General features: G+C 46.5%; 1 protein-coding gene across 2 annotated transcripts; it reads left to right on the top strand.

Moving 5' to 3' along the window:
- Positions 1-866: 866 nt before the first annotated feature.
- Positions 867-10970, top strand: CFAP107 (cilia and flagella associated protein 107). Of its 2 annotated transcripts, XM_069477347.1 has the most exons (4): positions 867-977; positions 6706-6819; positions 9313-9490; positions 10783-10970. In XM_069477347.1, the coding sequence occupies exons 1-4, from the start codon at positions 867-869 to the stop codon at positions 10968-10970; spliced, it is 591 nt and encodes a 196-aa protein (XP_069333448.1). The 2 variants fall into 2 exon arrangements, with proteins under 2 accessions (XP_069333448.1, XP_069333450.1); XM_069477349.1 differs by lacking the exon at positions 6706-6819.
- Positions 10971-16326: the final 5356 nt, after the last annotated feature.

Genomic DNA, 16326 nt, shown 5'->3' on the forward strand with positions numbered 1-16326 from the left:
TGTTTTATTAGAGACCTTGGTTCTGGTCTCCTGACTCTTTATCGAGCAGGGCCTGCCGGTTCCCTACCTCAAAATAATCTTGGACTGAACGAACGAAGACTGATGGAAGGATCCATATCGTACCAGTGTGAGCACAAAGACAGGGTTCTTTACGGAAGCCCCTTAGTCAAAGTAGCAGACAGGTAGGGAGTGAAGCCCAGTGGTTTAGGCCTGAGTCAGAGTAGATTCAAGCCCCTGCACTTCCACATGGTAGCTACAGGACCTTAGATAGCTACTTAATCTCTCTTGGCTTCAGTGTCCTCCTCTGTAAAATGGGTACAATAACGGCATCTGGCTCAGAGGGCTGCCGTGAGGATTAAACAGGTTGAATACATGCATATAAATTTCTTAGCATGGGATAAGCACGTTGATCAGCATTCCTTAAATAGCAGTAGAATTCTACTCACCCTCATTGTAAAAAGGCAGCAAGGATGATGCATGTCCTGGGATCATGACACAGAAACCAGGTCGTTCTGACTACCGTTTTTAGGGTGGTGGCTGTCGATTTGATTTGTTTTTATAGGGTCAGTTTTGCTTCTGTAGAATCAGCTGCTCCCTGAAGGAGAGTGTTTATACCCAGAGTCTGTCACCGTGGAGACAGTCAACAGTAGAGAGTCCACGATCACGTCACCTCTCCCTGGAGGCCGAAAGTGGACTCTCAGCCGTTTGGTTCCCTGAAGTCATCAGGGTGTCAAGCTACTCCCCACTCAGGAGAGCAGCTGGGAAGAAAAAAAGGCACCCCAAATTCAGCAGCTTCCTAACACCTCCCCTGCCCCTGAAACCTTAAACTGTGTGGAGTCAAAGACACGTGGGGGCAAATCCTTAGCATGCTTTCGACTGCAATAAATCCCCAGTCATTCTCTACTCCAAGCTGGCAGATCGAGACCAAGTATTCAACCAAAGTGCTCACTGGAAATTGGGTGGAAGAGAGGAGGAAGGTAAGGGGGCGGGGGTGGGCAGAGGGCTCAGTGGGAGGACCTTCGGGAGAGGTAGGAGTGAAGTTCCCCTATGGGGGGCAGCAGATGGTTGCGTCTTAAGGATGTGGCCTTAGGGTCTCTGTGCATAGGGGAGTTACACTCAAGCAATCATCACAGTCCCCATTATATCTTGAAAACGCCATAGCAGGGGTATAAATATAATTGTGCCTCTAGAACTGTTCTCAGTGGAGCGTTTTTCCAGGCATCTGGATATTTCCTGCCTCCCATTCCTTTGCACCTTGGTTTGAAGCACATCTGCTGTCCTTGGCGTGGCCCGTCCCAGAATGCAGTACCCACTGAGGCAGGTGTGGCACTTCCTGTATGCATGTCCAGGGATGTGCTGCTGCTCTCTGGCACTGGTTCCGCAATCTGTGCATTTTAATTTTTACTTTCAAACACTATAAATAGGCTCTTGGTTTTCCACTATGCTTTAAAGGCTTTTGGAAAATACTGTGCCTGAATAGGCCTACTTCAGATTAAATATCTTTATTTGTGGCCAGCAAGACCGAGGCACTTAAACTTTTTTTTTTTCAAGACAGAGTCTCACTCTGTTGCAGAGAAGAGTGCCGTGGTGTCAGCCTAGCTCACAGCAACCTCAAACTCCTGGGCCCAAGCGATCCTCCTGCCTCAGCCTCCCGAGTAGCTGGGACTACAGGTACACAACACAACACCTGGCTAATTTTTCTATTTTTAGTAGAGACAGGGTCTTGCTCTTGTTCAGGCTGGTCTCAAACTCCTGAGCTGAAGCGATCCTCCTGCCTCAGCCTCCCAGAGTGCCAGGATTACAGGCATGAGCCACCATGACCGGCCAAACTTTTGCAGAGGCATCTACACATCCACCTGTCTTCTTGGGAAATGGGCAAGGAAAAGAAGGCGAGGCCAGGCGCGGTGGCTCACACCTGTAATCCTAGCACTTGGGAGGCCGAGGCAGGCAGATGGTTTGAGCTCAGGAGTTCGAGACCAGCCTGAGCAAGAGCCAGACCCCGTATTTACTAAAAATAGAAAGAAATTATATGGACAGCTAAAAATATATATAGAAAAATTAGCCGGGCATGGTGGTGCATGCCTATAGTCCCAGCTACTCGGGAGGCTGAGGCAGGAGGATTGCTTGAGCCCAGGAGTCTGAGGTTGCTGTGAGCTAGGCTGACGCCATAGCACTCTAGCCCGGCTGACAGAGTGAGACTCTGTCTCAAAAAAAAAAAAAAAAAATCATAGAATCGAAGGGGGAAATATATGTCTCTACAATAATAGCAGGATATTTAAATACCCCACTTTTATTACTGGATAAAACAACCAGACAGAAAATCAAAAAGGAAACAGAGGACTTGAACAACACTATAGACCAATTGGACCTAACGGACATGTAGGGAAACTCCACCCAACAACGGCAGAATATACATTTCCCCAAGTGCTCATTGAATATTCTCCAGGATAGACCATATGTTAGGCTACAAAATGAGTTTTAATAAATTTACAAAGTTTGAAATATATGAAGTATCTTTTCTGATTACAAATGAAATGAACTTAAAAATCAATAGCAGAAAAACTGGAAAACTGGAAATTGAACAATACCCTTAGAAAATTAATGGGTCAAAAAAGAAATCACAGAAAAATTAGAAAATATCTTCAGATAAGTGATAATGAAAATACAACATACCAAAACTTATAGGATGCAGTAAAAGTAGTGCTAAGAGGGAAATTTGTAGCTGTAAACACATTTAAAAAGAAGAAATAGGGTGCAAAAAAAGAAAAAAATAAATAAATAAATAAAAAGAAGAAATATCTCAAATTAACTATACTTTAAGGAACTAGAAAAAAAAAAGAACAAATTAAATCCAAAGCTAATAGAAGGAAGAAAATAAAAAAGATTAGAGAAAAGTAAAATAAGTGAATAGAAAAACAATAGAGAAAATTAACAAAACCAAGAGTTGGCTCTTTGAAAATGTTAACAAAATGACAAACTTTTAGCTAGATTGACTAAGAAAAAAGAAAAGAGACTCAAATAATTAAATTAGAAATGAAAATGGGAAATTATTACATTTTTTTTCTGAAATAAAAGGATTGTAAGAGAGTACTATGAATGATTGTACACTAACAAAAATTGGATAACCTAGATGAAATGGACAAATTTTTGGAAACACACAATCCACCAAGAATCATGAAGAAATAGAAAATTTGAATAGACCTCTAACTAGTGAGGAGATTGAATCAGTAATCAAAAACCTTCCAACAAAGAAAAGCCTCGGACCAAATGGCTTCACTGGTGGATTCTAACAAACATTTAAAAAAGAATTAACATCAATCTTTCTCAAACTCTTCCAAAAAATTGAAGAGGAAGAAACATTTCCTGACTCGTTTTATGAGGCCAGCATTACCCTGATACCAAAGACAGACAAAGATATCACAACAAAACTACAGACTAATATTCCTTATGAATACTGGTACAAAAATCCTCAAGAAATTAGTAGAAAACTGAATTCAACAGCACATTAAAATGCTATATACCATGAGCAAGTGAGATTTATTCCTCAAATACAAGAATAGTTCAACATATAAAAATTGGTCAATGTATTAGAATGATGGAGGGAAAAACCCCATATTATCATCTTAATTGATGTAGAAAAACCTAAACATTTATACCTCCATAATATGCTAAAATTAATTAATTAATTAATTAAAAAGTATCATTTGAAAAAAAAAAGCTTTTGACAAAATTCAACTCCTTTTCATAATAAAAGTACTCAACAAACTAGGAATGGGAAGAAACTACCTAAACATAATAAAGACCATATACGAAAAACCCACAGCTTTTCCTTTAAGATTAGGAATAAGATAAGGATGCCTGCTTTTGCCACTTCTATTCAACATAGTACTGGAAGTTCTAGCCAGAGCATTAGGAAAGAGAAAGAAAAACATCCAAATTGGAAAGGAACAGATAAAATTATCACTTTTTGTAGATGGCATCATTTTATATGTAGAAAACCCTAAATATCGTACACAAACACACACACAATTAGAATACATGAATTCAGCAAAGTTGCAGGATACAAAATCAACATGCACAACAAAAATAAATTGTGTTTCTAAACACTAACAATGAATTCTGAAAAGGAAATTAAGAAAACAACTCCATTCACAATAACATCAAAAAGAATAAAATACTTATGAATAGACTTAGCTGAAGAGATGAAAGACATACACACTGAAAACTTTTTTTGCTGAAAACTTTCACCAAAAGTTTTCAGTGTTTGAAAATAAAACACTGCTGAAAAAATTAAAAAGGACATAAATAAATGGAATGATATCCTGTGTTCATGGATGGAAGACTTAATATTAAGATATCAGTACTACACAAAGCTATCTACAGATTCAAGGCAATCCCTACCAAAATCCCAATAATTCTTTTTTTTTTTTTTCAGAAATAGAATCCATCCTAAAATTCATATGGAATCTCAAGGGATCCCAGATAGCCAAAACAATCTTGAAAAATAAGAACAAAGTTGGAAGACTCACACTTCCTGGTTTTAAAACTTACTGCAAAGCTACAATAATCAAGACTGTGTGATACTGGCATAAAGACAGATACATAGACCACTGGAACAAATGAGATAGCCTAAAATAAACATGTGTATGTACCGTCAAATGACTTTTGACAAGGGTACCAACATCATTCAATGTGCAAAGGACAGTCTCTTCAACAAATGGTATTGGGAAAACTGGATATCCACATGCAAAAGAATGAAGTTGGACCTTTACCTAATACTGTATACAAAAATAAACTCAAAGTGGATCAAAGACCTAGATGTAAGACCTAAAACTATAAAACTCTTGGAAAAAGAAATAGGGGAAAAGTTTCATGATATTGGATTTGCCAATGATTTCTTGACCTGACACCAAAAGCACAGGCAATAAAACAAAAAATAGATAAATTGGCCTTTATCAAAATAAAAAAATTCTGAGCATCAAAGGACACTATCAACAGGGTAAAATGGCAACCAACAAGATGGGATAAAATATTTGCAAATCATATATCTGATAAGGGATTTTTTTTTGTTTGTTTTGCTTTGAGACAGAGTCTTACTCTGTTGCCCAGGTTAGAGTGCCATGGCGTCAGTCTAGCTCACAGCAACCTCAAACTCCTGGGCTTAAGCGATCCTACTGCCTCAGCCTCCGGAGTAGCTGGGACTACAGGCATGCACCACCATGCCCGGCTAATTTTTCTATATATATTTTTAGCTGTCCATATAATGTCTTTCTATTTTTAATAGATACGGGATCTGGCTCTTGCTCAGGCTGGTCTCGAACTCCGCAGCTAAACAATCCGCCCGACTCAGCCTCCCAGAGTGCTAGGATTATAGCCATACCCATGAGCCACCGGGCCCGGCTCTGATAAGGGATTAATATCCAGAATATGTAAAGAACTCCTACAATTTAACAACAGAAAATAAACAACCTGATTAAAAATGAACAAAGAACTTGAATAGACATTTCTCCAAGGAAGATATACAAATGGCCAATAAACACATTCAAAAATATTCAACATCATTGATCATTAGGGAAATGCAAATCAAAACCACAACAAGATACCATTTCACACCCATTAGGATGGCTATTATCAAAAAATAAAAAATAACAAGAATTGATGAGGATGTGAAGAAATTGAAACTCTTGTGCATTGCCAGGGGGAATGGAAAATGGTGCAGCTACTGTGGAAAACAGTACGTCAGTTCCTTAAAAAATTAAGCATAGATTTACCATATGATCCAGCAATTCCACCTCTGAGTGTATACCCAAAATAACCAAAAGCAGGGACTCAAAAAGATATTAATATTTGTTGCCCACATTCATAGTAACATTATTCACAGTAGCCAAAAGGTGGATGCAACCCTAGTGCCCACTGATGGATGAATGGATAAACAACATGTGGTACGTGCATACAATGGAATATAACGCAGCCTCAGAAAGGAAGAAAAGTCTAACACCTGCTACAACATGGATGAATCCTGAAGACATTATGCTAAGTGAAATAAGCCAGACATAAAAGGACAAATTCTGTGTGATTCCACTTCTGTGAGGTCCCTATAGTAGGCAGATTCATAGGGACGGCAAGTGGAATCATGGCCGCCAGAGGCTGGGGAGAGAGCGGGGAGTTGGCGTTTAATAAGTACAGAGCGCAGTTTTGCAAGACGAAGATAGTTTTGGAAACGGATGGTGGTGGTTGTTACACGACAGTGTGAATGTACTTAATGCCACTGAACCGTATACTTAAAAATGGCTAAAATGGTAAATTTTATGTTGAATATATTTTAGCATAATAAATTTTAAGAAAACCAATTAGAAAACAAAATATAATGAAAAAAATGAGAGAGTAGAGTTGGAAAGAGTGAAGAACAAAGAAGAAAAACAAAGGGAGAGTGCAGGTAGGACAGAGGAGAGAGAGAGAAGTGGAGGAAGGAAACAGGTGTGGACCACGAGCAGGTGGCCCCGTAGCCAATCCCAGCTTTCCCCAGGGCTGCTGGATGTGGGCGGCCGCCCCGAGCACACGCCTTTCTTGTGTCGAGCAGGATGCCCTGGGGTGTGCGTTTACCCTTTCTCTGCCAATCTTCCAATGGCCCAGGAGATAGGGTACCCGGCAAAAGTTTGAGAAGCAGCATCTCAGAGGTTCTCCTGGGTATTTGGTCTTTTTCAGTTCGCCAGAGCCACTGAGAAGACACCCCAGTCCCTTCACAGAAAAGAGTACGTCCCCTTCCCAGGCCACAGAACGGACCAGATCTCCAGGTGGTACAACAAGAGGAGAATTGAGGTAGGGGGGAGCGGCGGGTGACACTCAGGCCTGGGCCCCTCCCAAAGCTCAGGGGACACCAGCCAGCTTCCAGGCTAGTACCCTCTTGGGAAAACTGAAGTGGTCTTGTTAGTAGCAGCCCAGGGCTGCCGAGAGCATTAACCCATAATTACCTGTGTGAGCTGGTGGTGTGTTTAATCTCAAGCCGGTGGCGTCTCCCCACACCCGTATCCCAGCCCCTGGATCACACTCTTCGGACAGGAAACAGGCAAAGCATGAGAAGAAGGGAAATGTCGAATTCAGGCGAATGTTGTGAGCAATCACCAAGGTACTCCACAAGCAGGAGGTGACGTTTGGACAGACAGCGTCTGTGCTGCCTGCGCTCCGGCTTCCCGTTCCTTTGTATGCAGAGTCGACGGTCACTCGTTGCTGACCGGGCACTTGTTTGTGCATGTCATTGTGTCCCAGGTGTCCAGGGCAGGGAGCAGCGCACTGCAACCTCAGGACATACTCCACCCCCCACACCAAGGAGGGACATTCAAGACATTTGCTAACTCAGTGCGCTGAGGCTCTGAGATCCTGGCGCTTCCAGGAGCAGCAGGGAGAGCCCCCTCCTCCATCAACCCCTGTGGGTCCCTCCCACCAGATGGACCCGGGGACAGCCACCAGGTGCACAGCTGTGCTCTGTCCCCACCACACTCTGGGAGTTGCCTCTTTTGCCAGCCTGCTGCTCTCAGAAGCAATTTCTGTCTTCCCACCCCGACCCCGCCTGACCCTACAGCAGAGTAAGCTCAGGGTGGGAGCAGGTGGGCCCAGAGTAAGGTGGCGGACGTCTTTCGGAATTAGAGCATTTGAGAGCTTGAAGAGACCCAAGAGATCACTCAGCTCGGTGCCCAGAGGTGGCGAGCGCCTTTTCCGAGACACCTGGCTTGTGGTGAGGGAACGAGCGGGTCGCTGCTCTGCAGATCAGGCAAGGACCAAACAACTGGATATTGGTTTCTAAGGATTCTGTTCAAACTGCCTGCTGTGCGCTGGGGCCGGGACACGGCACTGCGTCAACTCTGCCAACGGTTACGTTTGTTTCATTTCGCACGCCTCCCCTAGACAGCTTCCTCCTCCATCTCCTGCGCCCCCCTCACTCTTCCTTCTTAGGCACAGACGACTCCAAAGCCCATATCCCAGCCACCTCCTTTCTCTAACTCTCACACACCCAGCCGATATTCCCCTGCCTCAAGTCACCCCAGGGCCAAGTACTGGACAACGAGAGACCACCCCTGTACCCTGGAGCCCAATCCTAGGCCTGCTCCAGCTGCCTGCCCTGCCCTGCCCATGGGGCTCACGGAAACCACAACGAAGGCTCTGGGCCCTGCGCCCCCCTTGCTCGTCTGCCCCTCGTGTGTCCCCGTGTGGCATGGTGTGCCCCTCCTCGGGGAACTGTAAGTAACCAACTCTTCTTCCAAAGGCAACGTCTCCGTGTCCGTGGCCTCACCATGCCTGATCAAAGACAAGTCCCAGGTACACGATCAAGGCAGCAGGGCCGCGCCCAAACCAAGAGAAACAGCAAGAAACTCCTAGGCCTCTCCCCTCTCCCTGACGCGATGCCTCCCCAGCACTTTCCTCTGCTGACGGGAAACCCTCCAACTCACTTTCCTGGGCACTGGACACACCCTGCGGGGCTCCTGGTGCAGCAGATCTTGGGAACCCTGCTCAACGTCTGTGCCCACCCCCCCGTCTCCCCCTGGCATTGTGGTCTGACTTATTTATGGAACCACCACTTGAAATATTGGGTGCAGCCGGCACCTCCCGACACAGCAGACACAGACCGCCCTGTCTGCGCCAGACAAGAGGACAAGCGTGGAAATCGACATCATCCTCCCTTGTAAATCAGCGCAGTTCCCCGGATTCCCTTCCAGGCCCAAGAGGATTTTCTTAGGAAAAGCACCGATTCAGGCAAACATCCCAGAGTAAGGAGAACGTGGTTTTCTTCTCCTTGTAAATAACTCCCCACCAAAGAAATCACTCCGCTAGTTTCCAGCCGAGGGAGCTGTAAATCCTTTGCAAGAGAAGGCGATTTATGGAGCTCTCCGATTCTTCCCACAGTCACTGATGGAAATCTAGGGCTGGTCTGCACCACCCTCCGCTTGCCTGGGAAGGAGGCTCTTGGACGGATGAGACTCGAGACAAATCAGGGTGTAATTTCAGAGGACAGGAGCACACAGAGAGGTGGCTCTGACTCTTCCCATTTAGCAGGGTGTCCTGACCTTCATTTTAATGTCCCGCCATAGCTCACTGTAGGATGCATTGGCTTGGCATAGTCTGGGGGCCGGTCGTACACACAATGACTGCGGCCAGCTCAAAAGTGGGCTGCACCAGGATGGGACAAACTGCCAGCCTGTGGAGGCCCCTCTCCAGGAGCCCCGCAGACCCCCGTGGTGGGCAGCTCCTGTCTCCACCCACGGCCAGGTGGATGCCTCGCTCCTGTTGCTAACGTGCCCACCGTGTCTGTCCTCCCAGGGGCTTCCGTACAAACACCTGATCACCCACCACCAGGAGCCCTCGCACCGCCATCTCATCAGCACCTACGACGACCACTACAACCGGCACAGTTACAACCCGGGCCTGCCTCCCCTCCGCTCCTGGAATCGGCACAAGTTGCTGTGGCTACCAGAGAAGTCCGACTTCCCCCTTCTTGGTACTTTTATGATTCGGGACTTTCCTGTGTTGGTCAGTAAAGGGTCCACAAATGCCTGCCTCACGCAGAGGGAGCCACCCGAGCTACCCTGGCTCCAGGATAGCGGCAGGATGAAATTATGGGGGAATGAGTCCTATCTGCCCCTCAGGACTGCTGCCAGCCCTCTCCCCTCGACACAGGATAATCCTGGCTGTGTTGTGACGTCCTCACCTGTGCACTGGGGTGGCATGTTTACCTGGAGCACAGGTGGCAGGGAGCAACATTGCTGCACAGTCCCTATCAGTCCTATTCACTCCATAAATAGAGACGGAATATTTCCCAGGTGGCATTCCCTGCTGTGGCACCTGGGGACACAGCAATGATAAACACTGAGGAATTTCTGCCCTTGGGAAGTTGACATTCCAGTGGGGAGACAGATAAACCACCATGAACCAATTAGAGAACTTACGCATGAGTAAACAAGATAATTTCAGACAGGGATATGTGCCAAGGAAAGAAATGGGTTATGGATAGACAGTAACATGTGGTATTTGTGAACCTTCTTTGGTTCACAGATTCCTCCTAGGGTTGATGTCCAGTGGTCTTTCTTGAGGGGACAGTTGAGCTGAGAAGGAGGGAGCCATGCAGAGATTGGGGGGGGAAGAGCATTCCAGGGGAGGAAGCAGTAAGTGAAAAAGTTCTAAGGCAGGAATGGAGGAGAACCACATAGGAACTTACAGGGTCCAACAAAGGGAGTGGATTTTGTCCAACCCACGATTCCAAGACCCTACAGGAGGATTTTTGTAGGACAGTGCCTTGATTTGGTTTACATTTCAAGCCACCCTGACCCTAATGAGGGCTCAGAGCAATGCCATCTCTTTGCAGTCCTACTTTTGATGCAGAGGGAAATCGGTCAGAGAATGAGGGGCTTGTCACTGCGTGACAAAGGTTTCTCCTTGACATCACTCACACAACCCACACTGCTCCTTTCTCTTCTGGGGTGGGAAAATGATCCAGGACCTGGCGGGGCCATACTCAACCATGCCATGGGGCTGACTTCTCCTAGGCTTCTGGTGCAGTGCCTGGTCTTTCTGGAGTACTCGGGGAGAAGCCTCCACCCTGAGACTCCCAGGGGCTGCCCGAGCCGACACTCTCCTGCAAGGCCGTCTCTTCCTTTGGTGCCTTGCAAGGCTCGGTGGCTGATAGAGCAGCCTGGGAAATTCTCCAGGCCCCCCAGCCACCCATTCTCATGGCCAGGTGGGGCAGACTCCTCCTCTAAGCCCTGTTCATCCAGACCCTGGTTTCTCTTGCAGCGCCCCCGACAAATTACGGACTCCACGAGCAGCTGAAGCAGAGGTGGCTGGCATCCAAGGTTGGCCCCAGGGAGAGGGAGAGCATTTATACTTCGTCCTACCCCAGACCACCGCTGTGGGCTATGTCCCAGCGGGAGCACGCGATCCCGGTCCCTCCCCCTCGCCTGCACCCTGCCCCGAGATTCTGACAGCTGCCACCGCAGAACCAACTGGAGACCCACAGCGTCACCGGACTTGCCAGACACAAGTGGCTGCAGAAAAACTCAGAGTACGGGATCCAGCCCATCGGACGCCCCCTAGAATCATGGTCTGTGTCGCACAGAACCCTCCCCCTCCAAATCCGCAGGCTCCTTTCTTTTCCATCCCACCATTAAAGCTTTCTGATGCTATTGCGGCCCTGGACGTGCAGAAGACAGATTCTGACCGTTGGAGAAAACCGGAGGGACCCTTAAGTTCAACCCCCTCGTTTCGCAGGAGGGGAAACTGAGGCCCAGAGGGGTAACGTGACTCCCTCAAGTTATCTCAACTTGGTAAGCACCTCAGTGAGTGTCTGGTGCAATGGGAGAAAGGGATGTGCCTGTGAACCCCATCTCGAAACTTCCACGGAACAGCCGGGTGTGGTTCTGATGTGGGAAGGCGCCTGGCAGGTTAGTTAGAAGCCCAGAAAGGTGGTGTCTTAGTTTGCTATTGGGGCTGTAACAGAATACGGCAGCATCAGGAAACCGGGGGATCCCAAGGGAGCCCCCGGACCATGGCTGCCCAGGCGTGGGCAGCAGTCCTTGGTTCCCACCACACGCCTTATAAAGCGACCGTGAGCACTACAGCAGCCAGAAGTACCAGAGTGTTACGTGTTATGTGTCCAGAAGTCAAACTAAACCATTGCAACCAGATCAACAAATTGGGATGCACGACCAATAGCAGTGGCTCTGGCTGCCCAGGGCGGAGGAGTTTCCTACCTTTTCCCAGAGGGAAATCAAGCCAGTGAGGGACTATTTCCTAGGCCCCTGCTTCAACTCAGCCAGCGGTTCCCAAACTTGAGCCACAGCAGCTTCCCCTGGGGGGCTTGTTGGAACACAGGTGCTAGGCCCCCCACGCCCTGAGTTTCTGGATCAGTAGGTCTGGGGTGGGGCTGGGAAGTTGCTTTTCTGACAAGTTCCCAGGGGGTGCAGCTGCTGGTGGCATGGGGCCCATACTGAAGCCACTTCACTAGGCTGAGCTGGTCTATTTTTATGTTGTTTATACAATTTCTTTGGAATAACAGATTCTGCAGTGAAAATAAAGATAATAAACATTCGGCGTGATGCTCTGGAGGGCCTCCTCCAGCTACAGCAGGAGGCTATGGCTCCAGAATTTTATTACAAAGCAGGAAGATGAGCAGTGAATTGCTAGGAACTGGAACAGTGTGATGTCACTGCTGAGAGCGCTGACAAACATTCTGTAATTCCTGTCCCACCACTTACGGGCTGTGTGGTCTTGAAGAAGTTACTGCCCCTCTCTGAATCTTCTTTAACAAATGCATACAAGGATAATCTCTATCCTCAGATAGAAATACTGAGCCCTAAGCTTAGTGCGTAATTAATCCTCCATAATTGGTGGATGCCATTGTTTGACATTCAAAGACAACAAGCATAATCAAGGAAACAGCCCAGGCCACAGGGCACGACCCAGACCTGAGGCAGAGGCCACCCACATACCAGCTACTCCCCCTGCCAGGCCACCAGGCCTTGGCTGTAGAACTCAGCACCAGAAAATTCCGTAGGTGCCAAGCTTGGGCGGTACCTGGGACAAGCCTGCCCCCTGGTGGCCAATGACACAAATTTGCAGAAGTCTGTGGTTTCAGATTCAGGCTTCTCTGTGATGGGCGCTAATTCTGAGCAGCAGGTGTGAAAATGATTCAAAACCGAATTTCCCCCCAGTGATTTTCTGTTTCTTCTTGGAAAGCATCTGAGGAGTGGTGGTGAACGTGGGTGTACCTACCTATGCTCGGAGAATTCATGCCTGAATTTGAAGGCTAAGCATTGTCGGCCCTCGAGCCCTGTGGGGTGCATATCCGGGGCCCAATCCTGATCCGATATGAACCTGGGCATGTCCCTTCATGTCCTGGGACTGGGTTTCTTCATCTGAGAAGTGAGACATCTCTGAGGTCCCCAGGGAGACTGGGGTGGAAGGCTGGACCCTGGCTGCTCCTGAGTCCAGCTTTTCTGCTAGGTGTTGTTTTCTCGTGGCCTGGAATTCCCACAGCCCTGGTGTAGGAGGGGCGACTGCACGAGGTTTCTGGGAACCCAGGTTCCCAATTCCCACCGCCGGGGTCTTCCCACCAGTTGCCCACTGCAGGAGGCTTCCCCACAGGGAGAAAGGTCTCCTCCGTCTGGCACAAAACCCCAGCCTCAGTCAAGTTGCCCAGTATCTTTCTCCAAGAGACACGCACCCCAAAGCCCTCAGGGTCAGGCAGGGAATGAGTGAAGGGGCTCAGGTGGGGACAGGGAAACCTGGAGGAGGGCACAGGACCCCTGAAGGGACGGCTGCCTCTCACTTCATGCCCAATGACACCCTTTGGGATTTGGGACCAATGTTGCTGGATTTTTTTTTTCACCCCAAGGAAAACTGGAGAGTGAATTGTGAGATAAAATCTGATTTTTACTCTGGCCACAAATTTTATTTTTTTTCCTTTCTCTTTAAATTTTTTAAAATTTACAAATAATACTTGTACCCATTTATAGGGCACAGTAGGATGTTTTGGTATGTGTATACTGAACCTTGTGGAATGATTAAATTAAGGCAATTGTCATACCCATCACCTCAATATTTGCTTCTTTGTGGTGAGAACATTTCAAATCTACTCCCTTAGCAATTTCAACTATACAATAGGTATAACTGGCGTGTGTTTGTTGTTTTATATATTCTGAAAGGTTTAGGGCCAGCAAGGAATTTTTGTGCAAGCGACCTGTAAGGGTGGCCAGCCGGAGAGGCATAGGCTTGTTGCCAGTGACATTTTGTCATTGGCTTATGTATGATGTCCTGCCACAGGGTGGTGAAATCATAGCCATCTCTTTGCAGAAAGGAATGGCAGTGTCGCATGACTTGGTTCCCAGGCTTAACTCTCCCCTTAATATTATGAGTCTGGGGAGTCCTGAGATTTTATTTTCCATTACACATCCAATCAGAAAATGGTATCGATTAGATTCCTGAAGCTCCATGCATTTATTGCTGATCGGGTTTTGCTTTCTCCGGATTAATGGATTGAATCGGGTATTCCATCATGAAAGTGAATGAATTAGGGACGGGGGTAAAGTCCAGGATTCCTTCACGGAGGTAATTCACAAACACTGATGGAGTTTTACTAACAGGTGAGTGTCATAGTCTTTGTTCCTGAGATTAGAGAGAAAAAACAAAACAAGAAAGTATCCTTCTTGAGGGATTTTTGGCCACATGAAAATTATCAGAAGGTTCAGAGTTAAAAGAGCTGCCTCACCTGAAGCCCAGCAAGGTGCACAAGGTGCTCTGGATGGGCCTGAGGTTCTGCTTCACCAGAAGGTTTCCCCAGGGGAGCTTAACCCAGGTAGCCTGAAAAGCAGGGTGCAGGAGTTCAGGGAAGGGACAGCTGGGAGGTGGAACCTGCACATGCTGAATTTACAGAACATTGATCAGAACTTCTGCAGGGAATGGTGTGGAGCTGTAGCCCTTTTCTGCTCCCCAAAGGCCTTGAGAAAGAGAAGAACCTTGGGGGATCGTCCAGGGATGGGAAGGCAGCAGCCCTTGAATGTGTTCATACACTTTTGCCTGCAGGAAAGAGTCCTGGATGAATTTCTTACCTTTCTCTTTACGTGGGCTGAGCAGAAGTACTACACCCACCTGTGCTTTAAGCGGCTGGTGATTCCTGTAATGCCTGTCCTAAATACCGGGGGGCCGGGTGCGGTGGCTCACACCTGTAATCCTAGCACTCTGGGAGGCCGAGGTGGGAGGATTGCTTGAGCTCAGGAGTTTGAGACCAGCCTGGTTTTCTGTGAACTGCCTTGTGATAATGATCTGACCTCATGACCAAGAACTTGGAGATCGGGTCTTCAGGAAATGACACCAGGGAAAACTGCCCTGGCGATGTCTTTGGAAGGGACCATGCCAGGTCATTGCAACTTAAGGATTTCCAAGGGAAAGCTTTCCATAGATGCAGAGGTCATCTCGAAGTAGACAGCTTTCTCTAGATGATCGAATGAGACTCCATTTATCCTCCTTTCATTGACTAAGACGTGTTTTTGTTTTGCATCAGCACAAAATGTTCAAATTCCTATTTCATTTTGTTAGAAACTTTCACATCTCAAACTGGAGATTTTCTAAGGGCTACTATTCAAAGTATGGCCACTCTCCCTAACCAAAGCAATCACTGACTAGTCATTTAGATGAGTGGGAAGGATCACAACTAGTCGTAGAACATGCTTCCATGCACACGTAGGTGAGCAAAGGAGGAAATGGATTTTATGAGAAGGTTGTGTATCCTTCCCTTGCAGGTTGATTGATATTAATAATCAAATGACTTGGAACTGAGAAGGAGACATAGAAGCAAAGGGATGGCCTATAACTGCTATTGATTTCCTTCCTAGTAATTTATCCCTCTCCATAGAAAACATTAGTGCAGCTGCACCTAATCTAGGCAGTGTTCCCGACTCTCTCTGTAATCACACTCCGGTTTGACACACTTTATGGAGACTGGAATCCTATACGTATTTAATGACATAGATGTAAAGCAGAACATGACCATGTTACGCTTTGCCATATAATCAGAGAACTTACTTTAACTAGACATTGTTCGATGAAAACTCTGGAGCAAATGAAATGCCTTATAGTTCTACTATCTGAAATAATAATAGCTCTGTTTAGTGGATGCATTAATACTCAGGGTATGTTTGGAGAGGAACCCAATCATCCTCAAATGGAGTTGGAATGCATGGGTGACTTTATCAAATGCATAGAAATATGTTTTCTTCCTGCCCCAATTTTAAACTGTCACCATGCAACTTGGCAATGTGCAGAGGCAGATATGACCAGGAATAACATCACAGTCATATCACTCCCAACAGGTAGGTAATGGGATCCACTTTGACTTCCTCTCAGTAAAACTGGGTTTTTCCTCCTGTGTGTCAACAAAATATATTATATACACACAAAGAGACTCTCTAAAAAATAATATTAGGAAATGAGCAAAGCAATGACAATAAGTGTGGGCATATTCAGGGATGTAAACGAAGACAAGGCCGGGCGAGGTGGCTCACGCCTGTAATCCTAGCACTCTGGGAGGCCGAGGTGGGTGGATCGCTCAAGGTCAGGAGTGCGAGACCAGCCTGAGCAAGAGCGAGACCCCGTCTCTACTAAAAAATTAAAAAAAAAAAAAAATTGAAAAAAAAATAAATAAACGAAGATAAGGGTTTTGAAAGAAAAATAAGGAGGATTTAATGAGTCATTTTAAAAGAGTCTTCCTTGGCTACAAGGATCACTAGCAAGGACATATCAATCCAACGATGGACAGATCATCCTCCACCACCCAGAAACTCC

This window comes from Eulemur rufifrons, chromosome 8 (genome assembly GCF_041146395.1).
Source record: "Eulemur rufifrons isolate Redbay chromosome 8, OSU_ERuf_1, whole genome shotgun sequence".
In the NCBI taxonomy this organism is placed as follows: domain Eukaryota; kingdom Metazoa; phylum Chordata; class Mammalia; order Primates; family Lemuridae; genus Eulemur; species Eulemur rufifrons.